At 43.3% G+C, this 14,410-nt stretch overlaps 1 protein-coding gene across 1 annotated transcript in view; it reads left to right on the top strand.

Moving 5' to 3' along the window:
- The window catches only part of AFF3 (ALF transcription elongation factor 3), a 403,834-nt gene that overhangs the window by 300,350 nt on the left and 89,074 nt on the right, over window positions 1-14,410 (top strand). The window contains exon 10 of the mRNA XM_065423495.1: window positions 6,162-6,202. Within this exon, the coding sequence (XP_065279567.1) occupies window positions 6,162-6,202 (41 nt within the window). The remainder of the gene's footprint in view (window positions 1-6,161; window positions 6,203-14,410) is intronic.

The raw sequence follows: 14,410 nt of genomic DNA, 5'->3' as shown, positions 1-14,410 counted from the left end.
CAGGTTTGACAGCTTTTAATAGAAGTTGAAATATACTTATCTGTGTCTGCTTCCTTTTGCAACAGATGCTAATTTAAATAACAAATGCCTTATCATGTAGTTCTTCCTGTGTATCAGTGCCTTGAAGTGAAGGGGCAAAGGCACACTCTGTAGTCCAAATAATTGTCCTTATGATCACAGCCTTTCTGATTACTAGGCTGAGGTGGAACCTATAAATAGAGGAACACAAACAAGCTGAACTGGAATATACCAAGTTCAGTTACGTCCATTATGTTAACTGAATAAAGTTCAAGGAGGCAATGGACCAAATTCTTTTCTCACTTACAATGGTACAACCCTAATGAAGTCTATGGAATTATACTGGCGTAACAGAGAGCATAATTTGGCACAGTACATTTAACCTACTGTACTAATGGCCAGCAGCTAGTCCTCAGGAGAGTAAAAATTGACAGCAGAGTAACTGCATATACCAACCACAAGCTAGCTGGATCTCACGTGCCAAAGTGTGTGCTCTAGGTGTAAGTGTGTACACTTCAGTGTGTGGCTTCTGTGTCTCAAAGACACTTACAGCCCATCAGAACATTTTTCAGTACCTTTAATTAGCCTGTTTTCCAAAAATCCTTGCAAACTCAGTGGTTTATGTAGCAACTCTGTTCCCAGTAAATAAAAAAATTAGAGATTTCTGGGCCCACTTTAACTCTCCAGGATGTCTGTCTCAACAGCTCCATTCAACTTGTTCTGCTCACTGCTTCATGCCAATTACAATGAACTAGCTCGCTGCTCAGTCCCAATTACAATGAAGACATTTAATTTCCTCTTTGATTTCCCTACAACAACAGATTGCAACTTGTGGCACTTCAAGTAGTTTTGGTAGCTCATTTAATACACACTGAAACCTGAATATCTGCTGATTATGTTCCTCAGCACCAGCTCATTGCAATAAAGGATGAAGAGAAGAGATGCAATCTCCAGAGCATGAGAATCTGAAAATGATTACTGCTGGCAGAAATCTTGTTTTGTCTCATAGTCTTGGGGTACAGTTAAAATCTTTCATGAATGATTAATGAACTATAGTCAAATCAATGAAACTTTGTCCTGAATGTATCCATAACCTACTCAGGCGGGGGATGGAGGTGGCAGAACAGGCCTGGCCCTGGTAATTTGCGACCGTTGAAGTATTGAAACTGAATAATTCATCTAACGTACTGTGGCTTTTTTTCAACTTTCTTTACATGAGTCACCAAAGTGATTTTTTACTTTGCTGTTTCCTATCCAGCAGTAAAGTTTAAATTCAATGGGCCAAATGCTGAGACCAGGGCCGACGAAGGGGGGGGGAAGCCGGTACAAATTACCGGGGCCTGGCGGTCCGGAAGGGGGCCCGGGGCCCGGCTTCCCACCCCTCTCGTCGGCCCTGTTTAGCTGGTCCGCCCTTGCTGGGGGGCCTGAAAAAAAATTTTCACCGGGTCCCGAACCCGCTCTCGGCGGCCTTGGCTTGAGACCCTTATTTATGTTGTGTCCCTTACTCTGTGACTATGAGAGGAGTAAGATTTTACTCACTGTAAGTAAGGGTATCTGAGTCTGGCCCATAATTGATTGTTTAATTATTTATCAACAGAAAAATTAGAATATTAAGCCAAAACACCCACTGTATTTTTTTATAGTGATAAATCATGAAGGTCTTCAAATTCTCGCAGTGACAAATTCTCTCAATGAGAAACTTTAGTTTCTCAGTCCTTATTCTTTTAACCAACGCAATCACTTACTTTCAGGAATTATTTAACATATTCTCATCTTCTTTCTTGATGGATGATGAGTTGTCCTCAGTAAAGTTGTTAACGATGTAAAATGAAATGCAAATTAAATGGCACAATCAAAATCAAACTATTAAAAATAGTGGAGCAGGCAATAGATGGTACTAAATACTACACTTTTGCTTGTATCGTTAAGCAGATAATACTGGCATATTTAGAAGCATGATAAATCACAGAGCTGTTCTTATAGTCTCATTGGTAGAATGTTCTACAGTCAAGCAATAAATGATTTGCCTTGTACAATTTCTTCTGCATCATACCAACTTGACCCAGGTGAGAGGGGGAAATTTGTTAGAAGCTTCAAATGAAAAGCAAATTGAAATTTTCAATAATTGTATTCAAACATATTTTCAAATGGTCATTGCAAACATTTATTTCTGTGAGAGTGGGCCCCAGCAATCTAAAATGGTCTGCAACTGTTCGCTTGCTGGAATACAGGAAGCTTTCTATGCCTTGTTTGCCCTGCACTCTGCAGTCTCTCTCTGCCTCACAGTCTCAGAGGGAGTTATTCTCAGGTCACAGATCAGCATGGAGGCAGCAGCATCCTTAAAGAGGCTCAGACAGGAATGCGGAACCTGCAGGTCAGCAATGGTCCTCTCCTTTTTTCGGTTCTTTCTACCCTGCCTGCTCTCTAGATTCATTCTGCTCCCGAGAAAGGGCCACCACTTGGGATCACCTTTCCAAAGCTGGCAACAGGCAGATGGGCTGACCTCAGTAGGGTCCTCGAGGGCCAGCCTGGAGGACTGGATGCAGGTGCAGTCAGGGAGCAGGAGATATGAGGCATTCAGATATCACCTTGATGAGCACAGTATAAGAACATAAACAATAGAATAAAGAGCCCCGTTGTCCAGCCCATCTTCATCCTTCAGCCATCTCTGCTGAGCTCAGCCTATGTCTAGGCTTGAAGGGAAAAGAGCCAGCCCTTTTCCTCTCTCAAAATAGCCCCTGTTCTTGGGAGTTAGGGAATGGAAAGGGTACTAGACATGCCTCTATCCCCCTACAGGTATCATTTAGAATGGTCAGAGACCCATCTCCCTCTCCTTCTCTTAGCCGTAATGGCAGTGATTGAAGAGACTGCATGACTCCACTGTAACCAGTATGCCCATCTGCACCTCCTGACCATCAGAGCGATAACTGGCTTAGCCCTTAGGGCACTTTTCTCACAGCAAAGGTTTTGTCCAACAACGATGTGCCAGAAGAGAGAGACTTGTTCTGGTGGTGTCTATTCTAATACACTGGAAGGCGCAGTGCCTGTTGTCCATCAAGGCAGTCCATCTTGGCTGATATGTCTGGAGCTGTGTCCAGGAAAGTGGGTCTTAACCCCAAAGACTTTTCAGACAGTGTACTCCCAGTGGGACATCTCCAATAGCGGATAGTAGAAAATATCAGATTCCTCAGATTCTGTTTCTTGCACTAGAAACTGCAAGCCTATGCCATGGGCATGTTCTTATTTAGCTTGAGAGGCCCACTGACATACAGCATTCCACCCCTTCCCATTCATTCGCTGGGTCCTGCAAAAGGTTTAGGCAAAGAAGGAAACTTTCATCCTGACCAGACAGTCCTGGTGTTTGGGACATGGGATATAGAGTTTCCTTGGTTTCCACATCTACTGACAAAACATCTGGTAACAGATAGCGCTCTAGGAAAAACTCATCTCATATCCTGGTTCCCTGATATTCCTGATGTGGCAAAGTCATTTGACCAGAGTACCTGTCACCAGTCCCAAAAGCATCCCTATCTAGAACAAGCCACTATACCTGGGACAAGTTGAACTACCAATACACAGGATGGACAGCCAGCTCTTATTCCATCCCTCCGGTCCTAGAATGCCTGCCGGGGTGCTCAGAAAGGGCGCACCTCTTAGTATCTTAAAAGAATAAGCATCAGGGATCCTCTAGAATGTTTTCAAATAGGCTGTCACTTGCTAGTCATCCAAGTTTTTGAGGGTAATAAAAATAGCTGTGCTATGCTGAGACCAATTGTGTTTGTGTGGCAGCTTACAGTAGTGCTCTCCAAACTACCTTATCCAGCCTTTAAGCCCTGAGTATTGGGCTCCTTGTTCTAGCTTTCCCCTTAATGGATATTTATTCTTATTTCTATCGGTAGCATCCAGTGGATTTCTATTACGGTAACACAAATCGCCAATCAGGATTGAGAGCCCATTATGCTAGAAATTGTATAAACATATAGGCAGATGTGGACTATTATATGTGCCAGACAGGTGAGTGATCTGGCTGTGAATCACAAGAAGATGCCTGTTCCTAATTATTCCTAACAACAGGGTCTAAGGATAGTCCTTTCTTTATTCCTATCGTAAACTCTAGTTTCCACTGGAGCCAAATCTTTAACCTTCCTTCATTCTCTTCTCATCCATCTACTCCAAAGGAAGCCTCATGGAACTCTCTTGATGATAATCAGGGCTAGTGAATCATTACGCAGGGGTCAAGATTTTTAGACTCTTTTAAAGGGATCAGAAAAGGGGAATGGCTTCCCAGTAAAATGATAGATTTGTGGCTAGTTTTGTATATGAAAGAAGCCTACATAGCCAGACTCACATAGCCACTAGGTGTTAAGGATCGCTCCACCAGAAGGATGGCTCTCATCAGCAGTGAGAGTGTCAGCCTCCATTACAGTGTGGAGGTTAACATATCTGTGGAGACTTTCAGACAATGAGTTCTGGGAATCATAGCCCAAGACACTGTCACCTAATTCTCCACAGTTAGTATGCCACCCAGTGATGATAACGTGTAATGCTAGGCTTTACCCATTGTAGATTAGCGACTCCCCACTCACAGAAATGAAGATTTAGGTGTTGTCTTGTAAACTAAGTTGGGCAGAGGTAGATGACCAGTTTGTAAGCCCCACCCGAGTTATAGTTTGGAATGATATTTTCAAGTTGTAGTCTGTTGAGTTGTGTGAGACGCTAAGAAAGTTATCAGCTGTAGCTGAGAGGCAGGCCACAGGGACAGAGGGCACAAGTCCCCTGACGACCGAGGCAGAGTTACCTGTATACAAATAATCAAGGCTGTGCAGCCCATTCCAGGTTGGTCGTGCCCCCGGAGCAGAAATTCGGTTTTGGTCTGTCAAGTTACTGTGCAGCAAGCCAGAGCTCACCACAAAATAAGACTGAAACCTTCCTTTTCTCCCATGGGAAAAGAAGCTTTGTACTCCTGCCTGAACCCTAAGGATCCACTCCATTGTTCTCACTGCTTATACCCTGCATGTCAAGGCCACTTATTGGGTTTCCCTTTTCATCCTGACAACACAGCTTTTGATTGGCTAGAATGGTTTCTGATGAACTGCACAAGTCACTTCCTTCCCACCAAATGCTGAGCATGCTGCCTCCAGGGCACTCCACCCCTGACAGCCTCAAAAGCCAAACATCAATCTGAGAACTATTTCAAAACTAAACTGATAATTGCAAAGCCAAATTTCATATTTAACACTCTGCCCCTTGACTCTAAATACCACTTAACCATGTGCTTCTGTTGTGCCATCTCGCTAATCCTAAAAGAGAGGGCACAAACTAAACATATACAATTATATTATCATCAAGGCCTTAAAGTGTATTATCAGAACATTATAGATTTTATCTTAGCTTGCAATTAGTTACTGTGCTGAAGCCATGAGTCAAGCCACTTAAAATGATTCAAGTGGGGGAAAGAATAATAATAAAGAGGCAAGCTAGCTCAGTGATAGGCTTGTGGGTCCTATTGAATTTGAAAGTCTATGATTTCTATTCCTAGACCCGTCAGTTAACATAATAACAAGCACCATGCTTCCCCACCCCATTCAAGGACTTGTACTAGGCAAGAATTGAGAGCCAAAACAGCAACAGGTCAATCCTGTACAGTGTAGTCAAAAGTTGCCAGGAAATTATCATGGCAGTACTCTTGAAAAGCCTGCAGCCGCTCTGGCTGTCTTTGCTAAATTTATAATTGTAGCTACAGGTTCCATCGCAAAAGGAACCCAATATATGATGTTTGTTTCTGTGGCAAGAATGGGAGGAGACTAATGGTAAAGGAGGGGGTAGGATTTGGGGGGAGGGGGAAGAAAATCAAGCCTTGCAGGGTTTTCAGAGACCTGCAGAAAATCATCTAAATAGAGTAGTTCATACCTCAGATACTGTGCACTGCTTTGACAATTCTCTGGTTTATGGCGTACTTAACAAAGTCTTCTTACATTTACTAGACTGGAATGTCCATTTTACTAGACGCTTTCTGCTACTTTACTAGTACTTTAAAATTTGGACACGTGACAGAAATGTGTGTAACACATTTTTTAAGTGTTGATTGCGCTCGTAATTTTAAAGTCAGAATATAAAATAAACATCTCTGCCCTTTCTTCCAGCAGGCAGCACAGAGATCTGCTCTCCGCGTTCTGTCTGACAGGTACATTTTGTCATTTTTATGAACTATAAATTGCTTTATGAAACGTTGAGCCCTATTTATTGTGGCATATAACTCATAATCGGATTTTGTCCCCAAAGTATCTGTGAATTGGGATGTTAAACATTTTTGCATGCTTGGATTTGTCATGCATGTGTGGAGTTTATTACTGCAAAAATCACAGTCTTGTTGTATTTCATACAGAATATGCAGAATCCCGTGTTGTGATACCAAGCGAGAGATAAGAAACTTACTGGAGAAGGCATGAATGATGCAGTAAATTCTGAGCTTTAGAGTATGCTGAGATATATTTAAGCTCATTTTTCAGCAATAAGTACTTCATTTATTTTGAGATGTTCTCTTTTGACTTTTTCCAGAGTCTTTCATTGGGAATTACTCTTGTTTTGTTGAGATTCTCTCAATATTAATTTATGAGGGGTTGGCTTTTGGCTGGGGGGGAGGGGTATTTATTTTATTTTTGAACAGTAATTGGTGCTTTAGGCAGAAAAACAAGGGAACAAACACTGATATTCTTACTCCATTTTTACTCAGTCCTTTCTCAGGCAAAATTCCCATTGACTTTAGCAGGAGTCTTGCCTAAATAAGGAATTCAGGATTCGGGCCATAGTAAATATTATAGTTGGGCTGTAGATCAGTACAGGTATTTACCCTAAATGACTGTTCTGAAAGCGGATTGATTGAAATATAAGGTAGCTTTCTAAGGCGGTCCTGATTTTTTCCCCCCCGTTTTGGAAATGGTGAAGATTGTACATTTTAGTGCCTATGAAAAAGAACTAGCAGATTTACATTTATCCACAGATGAGGTACTGTGTCATGCAGGCTGACACAAAGTAAATTTCCCCATGCCTCTTTGGCAGCCACCTCTACTCCATCTAGCCCACTCTCCCCCCTCCTCCCTGGGAATAAGCAGTAATTGACTCAGTAAGCCAGCTCAGTCTAGGGCTTCTCCAGAGCAGAGCCTGTCACTTAGGCTGAATTATATGTTGTGCATGGGTGAATAACGTTTCTCTATGCCCTGAAGCAGAGACGGCCAAAATTATCCCTCCTCGATATACAAACACTTTTTTGTTTAGATTTTTTTTAAAAGAAGAAAAACTTTATCCTAGCAAGCTGAGTGCAACACCCAGGCTGTGGGCTAAGTCGTGTCCTCAGATGTTGGGCATGGAAGGCACACAGATATCGGCCATATTTGGCCAGAAAGCAGGCAAGGAAAAAAGCCTAAACAGCATCATACCCCTATCCCTGAATACATGTAAGCTCTTCCACATAAACAAGATGCCTTTTGGATTCTGTGGGTATTTGGAGATATGGCCACAGGGAATGGGAGGAGCCAGAGATGACTATTTCATTCTGCCTCATTCCCCAGCTAAACTGTGAAAATGCCTGCAGAATTGCTCAGGGGAGCAGCCGTGCAGGCTAGCTGCGCTGAATACGTACCCAGGGGATTCAGGCAGCTTTGTACTTGGCACGGCTAACCCATGCCACCGTTTGCCACTGCCCATGCTTCCCCTGCTACATTACTATTTTTAGCATGCTAGCTTCATGAAAACTAGCTTGAGTATGTCTATGCGAGCTGGGAATCACACCCCTAGCTCCAAGTGTAGATGATAAGTGCTATGACACGAGTGAACGTATTTAGGATTTCCTCTTTCATTACCAGAGACCAAGAATGGCTGAGTGGTTAGGGTGCTAGCCTGGGGCTTGGTAGACATGAGCTCAGTTCCCTTCTCAGTCAGACTTACTATGTGACCTTGGGAAAGCTGCCAAGGGTGTGTCTCCACTGCAGTGAAGGGTGTGACTGCAGCCCTGTAGACAGACCAGAGCTGGCTTTGATCTAGCTAGCTTGAAAGACAATAGCAGTGAAGCTGTGGCAGCACAGGCTGTACAATCCCATCCCAGGCAGCCCATGCTGCCACAGCTTCACTGCTATTGTTATTCAGGCTAGCTCAAGTATGTCTATGTGTGCTGCAGCCACACCTCTGATTGCAGTGTAGACAGACCCTCAGTCTCTGTCTGTAAATGGGAATAATAGCACTTCCCTGCCTCATAGGTCCCAGTTGGAGCCAGACCTTGTCACCAGTTGGAAAGAAGGCAGCAGGCAGAAATCTGTGCCATACTGGAACTGGTTTACTGTAATGAGTTGCTGGGTTCATACCATTTCCACTCAAGATCCCCGGAAGGGACAGGCAAATTCTCCCACGGTACACTGTGAAAAGAATGGTGCAGTTTATTGAAGTGGTACAGACCATGGCATGTGCTCCCAGAAGTTTTAGCTCACCAAAGGAGTGAGTAGAGCACCAGTAGGAACGCAGGACACTACAGTCCCTCCCTCAGCACTCGACTGTTACTCTGGGGTGTTATTGTTCTCTCTTGTGATAGGCTAACTGGAAGGAAGTAACTCAAAGTTAGGTCACTTGAGTTCATTCTGTAGTAAGGACACACCTAAATGCATTAGAGGATTGTGAGGTGCTATGCTCTATAGTAAGGGGGCCATATGAGATAGACCTTAGACAGATTACTTAAAACTGGGATGGCAACTCTCTGGGTATGTCTGCACTGCAATCCAAGATGTGATTGCAGCTATGGTGGGCATACCAGTGCTAGCTTTAGCCATGTGAAAATTGCTAAAAATAAGTGTAGATGCAGCAGCGTGGACTGTACAAGCACAATGGCACCCTGGAGACCCGCTCACACTGCTAGTCCATGCTGAAGCCTGTGCCTCCACGTCTACACTGCTACTTTTAGCGGTGCTAGTGCGGGTAAAGCTTGTGCGGGTGTGCCTCCTATCCAAGCTGCAATCGCATTTCTCATTGCAGTGCAGGTATACCCTCTGAGTCAGCCTTAGCGTTTTTGGGTGGGCAAAGAGTTTCTTGTTCCCAGACCTATCCTTAAGCTATGATTAGGGCCCTACTAAATTCACAGCCCCGACTGTGAAATCTGGTCTCCCCCCATGAAATCTGGTCTTTTGTGTGCTTTTACCCTATACTATACAGATTTCACAGTGTTTCTCAAATTGGGGGTCCTGACCCAAAAGGGAGTTGCAGGGGGGTCACAAGGTTATTTGGGGGGGGGGGTCGCGGTATTGCCACCCTTCCTTCTGCGCTGCCTTCAGAGCTGGGGAGCGGGAGAGCAGCAGCTGGTGGCCAGACACCCAGCTCTGAAGGCAGCGCCCCACCAGCAGCAGTGCAGAAGTAAGGGTGGCAATACTATATCATGCCACCCTTACTTCTGTGCTACTGCCTTCAGAACTGGGTAGACAGAGAATGTCGGCTGCTGACTGAGGGCCCGGCTCTGAAGGCAGCAGCGCAGAAGTAAGTGTGGCAATATCATACCATGTCATCCTTACTTCTGCACTGCTGCTGGCAGCAGCTCTGCCTTCAGAGCTGGGCTCCTGGCCAGCAGCCACTGCTCTCCAGCTGCCCAGCTCTGAAGGCAGCGCCACCACCAGCAGCAGCGCAGATGTAAGGGTAGCAGTGCCGCAACCCCCACTACAATAACTTTGTGACCCCCCCACACAACTTCTTTTTGGGTCAGGATCCCTATAATTACAACACCGTGAAAATTCAGATTTAAATAGCTGAAATAATGAAATTTACGATTTTTACAATCCTTTGACTGTGGAATTGACCAAAATGGACCTTGAATTTGGTAGGGCCTTAGCTATGATCCAGCAAAGTGCTTAAACATGTAACTTGAAGCATATGAATAGTCCTGTTGCAGTCAATAAGACTACTCATGGGCTCCAAGTTACACACATGTCTAAATTCTGTGTTGGACTGAAGCCCTCGTCTGTTAGACTATGTTGCTTCTCACACTGTAGAGTTCCCCACATCGGCTGTTTATCAAAGGAGCCACTCAGCTGGCTTACAGCCAGAAGGAACGCAGTATGGCAGTCTGGTGGCAGCGGAGGGAAGCCTTGACTCCCTCTGAGCTGCAAGTTGATCTGGATCCCATCAGAAAGCCAGGGCACTGTGGTTGTGGGTTGCACAAGACACAAAGGAGGACCATGCGTTCAGGATCATTCAGTGACAAACTTTCAGCTTTAGAAATATTTTCACTTTGGCTACATTTTTCAAGACTATCCTGCAAGGAAAAGAGCCAGAGTCGTCTTTCTCATAAATGAAAGCAGATATCAGCCTTGCCATTGATGCAGAATCATGGTTATCCCACAGCTGCAAGCTCCACAGGCTCTACAGGGCAGCCAAGGGTGACTGTTGGTATATTTTAGGGTAGAAAATATCTAGAACTAGTGTATCCTAACCCCTCTAATTATAACATGCAATAAGAGAGATTGCATAAAATGTATCTTGGTTTTCGGCATTACCTGCTGCAGGCGTTCTGTTTCACATTAAAGAAAAAGGAATCTAAAGGCTCGAGAGCTTTGTAAAGATTTGGAGTGAATAGTAAGAATGGGGATTTCTGGAAATCTGGGGTTCAAATTCACTTCTTTTCACTTGGGAGCTAAATTTGTTGGTATCAGTTGAATTCCAAGTGAATATCTTTTCACATCACAGAACTTTAACATGATTTGCCACATTTTGGTCATTGCCGTTCTTTGTTTAGGAACATCCCATGATAGGACTCTTAGGCAGGGGTTGTAAGTCACAACTGAGGGGCATGGCAAAGTTACATAAGAAGATGGAAGAGAGCTGGCCTAGAGAATTCTAGCTATTGGGTCACACATAATCAGCTTTTCACATTGAGGAGTATTAAAATTATCCTAGCATTCAGGAAATGAGGCTCAGTGGGGGAAGGGAAAGGAGAAAGTGGTCTTCTCTCCCAGAAAATGTTAGCAGTTTCCTATCAGCTGTAGTTTATGTTTCTTGCCATACCACAGCCAAACATATGCCCATACCCACTGGTCCACTCCTCACCCTTCTCAAAAGTGGTCCTAGTGACATTTGAGGAGGCGAAGGAGAATGAAAGTTCTAATTAAGAGAAATAATTGTACTTATAAAATATCTTTAAAATCTATTTGCTGAAAGAGAGAAAAGTAATTCTTTTAACCTTTTATGTATTCCCTCCAGCTGCCAGCTTCTTTTCACTATAGTTTGCAATGAATTTATGTGTGGATAATTACTGTGTATGTGTGTGGTGCGTTGATATGCTCTTCTGTATATTAGTAAGGAAGAGACAGGCATGGTTGCTTTCTGGCAATGTGAAGAATATGCAAAGTGCTACTGGGAAGTAGAGTGTCTATGTGTGTAGCATATGAAGTGCCTCAGCATATGATTAACCTCACTGAGTATGTAGTAAATAGTAGATAACCGTGATCAAAAAAGTATTCGTGTGATTTATCAAGCTGAGCAACTGTGCATTTTGCAGTGAAGCAGGAGGTCAATCCTGAAATCTAGGGCAAGTAGAGCAATAGGAAATTGCAGGGACTAAGAAGTTAATCATACCCTTGGACTGCTTCCATCTGTTTTTGAAAGACAGAGTCAGTACAGTGCTAGCAAGGGTGCTTCACTGCACCAGATCAGGAATTAATTTTTTCAGTGAATCTTCAAATATCATTTGCAGTAACATGGGCTTATAAAAATGTAATTTAATTTCATGGGGATAAATCATATAGGACAAGAAGTGTGGGTTTTTTTTTAAATGTGTGTATCTAAAAAGAAGAAGCAGCAAAAAACCAGGAGGAAAACAGACATTAACAGTATGAAACTTGGAGGATATAAATGGTCTTGTGGTTAAATTGTGCGTGTAATCGTCTTTGAAAAATCAGCTTGCAACTGGGGGAAACTTACATTTTTATGACCTTTTGAGGTATATTTTTCAGTAACCTATCTGCCCATTTTGCATCAGCTTGGGTCAAAGGGGCATTTACTTAAAGTATTGTTGAACTGCTGCTCTGAACAATGACTCCCATGTATCAGGACTAAATGGTTGTCTGTGGCCAACTGGGTTATTAATGAAGAGAAAATATAATTCCGTAATTTCTTTATCAGTTTTGACATTTCTCAGTGTATTTCATTGAACCTTAATATTACACTCCCTTTGGGCACTGAACATGTTATAAAACAAAGGGGATTTTCACTTTCATAATGGCTCCAGTAAATGAAATTACTCCTCCCATTGGAAGGGGTAGGGGGCATAATTAATTAATGATATTAAGCTGTTCTTTGGGATGACCTCAGCAGAGAGCTAAATGCATAGAGAAGCTATGTATTATGAATTATATGTTGTGCTATTTTTAGTGTTGGCATGAAAGTGAAATTTTATGGAGACATTATTTACCTATTTGTGGCAGCTTGGAGAAAGGCCTGAGGTTTGTACAGTACTAATAGCATGAAATCAGGAGCCATGCAATTCACCTGAACCTCCCACTTTGACTACCACCAGTTCTTTAATTTTTAAGTGAAATTTCAAACTTGAGTGCCTAAATAAGTACCCTTATTTTCAGACATGAAGTAACTCTAATAGGAAGTCAGTAGTGCTGAAGTATGAATTCAGGTGCCTAACTTCAGTCACACAAGTTTGAAAAATTCAGACTTGGGGTTTGTGACACATCATAATGACAGCACTGGAGATCCATAGAACAGGTATAGCATGCATAGCAGAAGTTCAAATTTCTCTTCTGTGGACCAACTCTCCATGGGGCAGATGGAGGGGTATGTTCCGCCCCTGCCACTCACACACACACACACCAGTCCACACACTATACTACAGTTAGTCAAGAATTAGCCAGTCAGATCAGGTATACAGGTATCATCCAGCTTTTCTGATTACGCACTCACTCCACTCCATTTGTTTCCTTTTGAGAAAGTTCAGAAGCCTGCTCTGAAATTCTGGTTCACCCGTTGGTTTCATTTATTTTGTTTTGTTTTGTTTTGTTGTTAGGCCATTTGGCTGCTGAGACTTTTTTATTTTACTTTTGAGAACGGCATTTTCTCCATTGTTCTTATTTTTGTTCTGTCTGTCTGCTGCTGCTGTTGCAACAATGGAGGAGGAGGAGAAGCTAGAAACTCTGCATGGCTGGGGGAGAGAAGTACAACTCAGGTGGAGGCCACTTCCATTAGAGGTTTGTGGCTGGACTGAATGCAGGCCAAGAACTCCTATCCTATGACGGCAGCTTCTTGCTGCCCAAACAGGAGTATGTGCATCAGCCAGCTCTTTACTTTTAGCTGCCAGCCTAGATGATTCTTTAGCAATGCTACACAGGAGGAGCAGAACTGTGGCCAGTTTCTTTGCAGGCAGCAGGAGGTGAGTAGGCACAAGGAAAGACAGACCCTGGTCCCTAAGGTTATTGCATGGTTGAATCAGGCCTACTGCATTTCTTTTAGGTGATATGGGCCCTATTCTGATACACTCCTCTCCCCCAGTGAAATTTCAGCACTGAAGATGCCCCACCTCTCAAAGTCCAGACGCCCTCTCTGTTTTCTCACAGCTGTTTTGCTTTGGAACAGGCTACAGGAAATCCTTCACTCTTCTCCACCCCCTCCTGTCCTATCTGTACTGTAGGCTCTGACTTAGAGGAGGATCGTGTTGATTTGCCATTCAGGCAGGGACTGTCTTTCTAGGTGTTTGAACAGCCACCTCCTTATACCTCTGATCCCCATGGGTGCTGTCTCTGTACACATAATAATAATAATTAATAATCTGCCTCGGAAAGTTATCCACCTTCTCCCAAAGCCTATCTGAGGATCACTAATAATAACTGGAATTACCTGGTCAAGTATATAGTTGATACCTTCTGTGGATATTTAGAACATTTCAGAGGGGGTAAGTCTCTCTCTGAACACACTTCAGATAAGAAACTGATATTTGCTTGCTGGAAAGTCTCATTCTCCAAATCCCTCCAGAAAGGTAGACTCCCCTAGGAATAGCCATATAGCCTCATGCACTGAATCTTCCACCATCCCCCCTGGAAGCAAACAGTTTGCTTACAGACACTCAATAAAAAGTGGAAAGAGCACTCGATTAGTCCACCGGCATCAGCCATTAATGCCTCCTACATTTTTAGGGTGGCTAGCAGTAGCCCAGACAAAGTTAGTTACACAGTATATGCCTCACATATCCTGGGGCCACTATTATAGGATGGTCTTGCTACAGTCCTATAAGATTGTGTCAGTCATACTCCCAAAGAAGTCACATAAATTATTTACCTGGGGAAACATGCAGATAACACCTCAAATGATATCTTGAAGGGTTTCATTAAATGTTTGGCTATCCAGGTCCATGACTAAGAAA

The sequence above is a fragment of the Emys orbicularis genome, chromosome 1, assembly GCF_028017835.1.
Source record: "Emys orbicularis isolate rEmyOrb1 chromosome 1, rEmyOrb1.hap1, whole genome shotgun sequence".
Lineage (NCBI taxonomy): Eukaryota > Metazoa > Chordata > Testudines > Emydidae > Emys > Emys orbicularis.
Note: the sequence above shows the minus strand (reverse complement) of the source record. Positions and strands in the feature narration are given on the sequence as shown.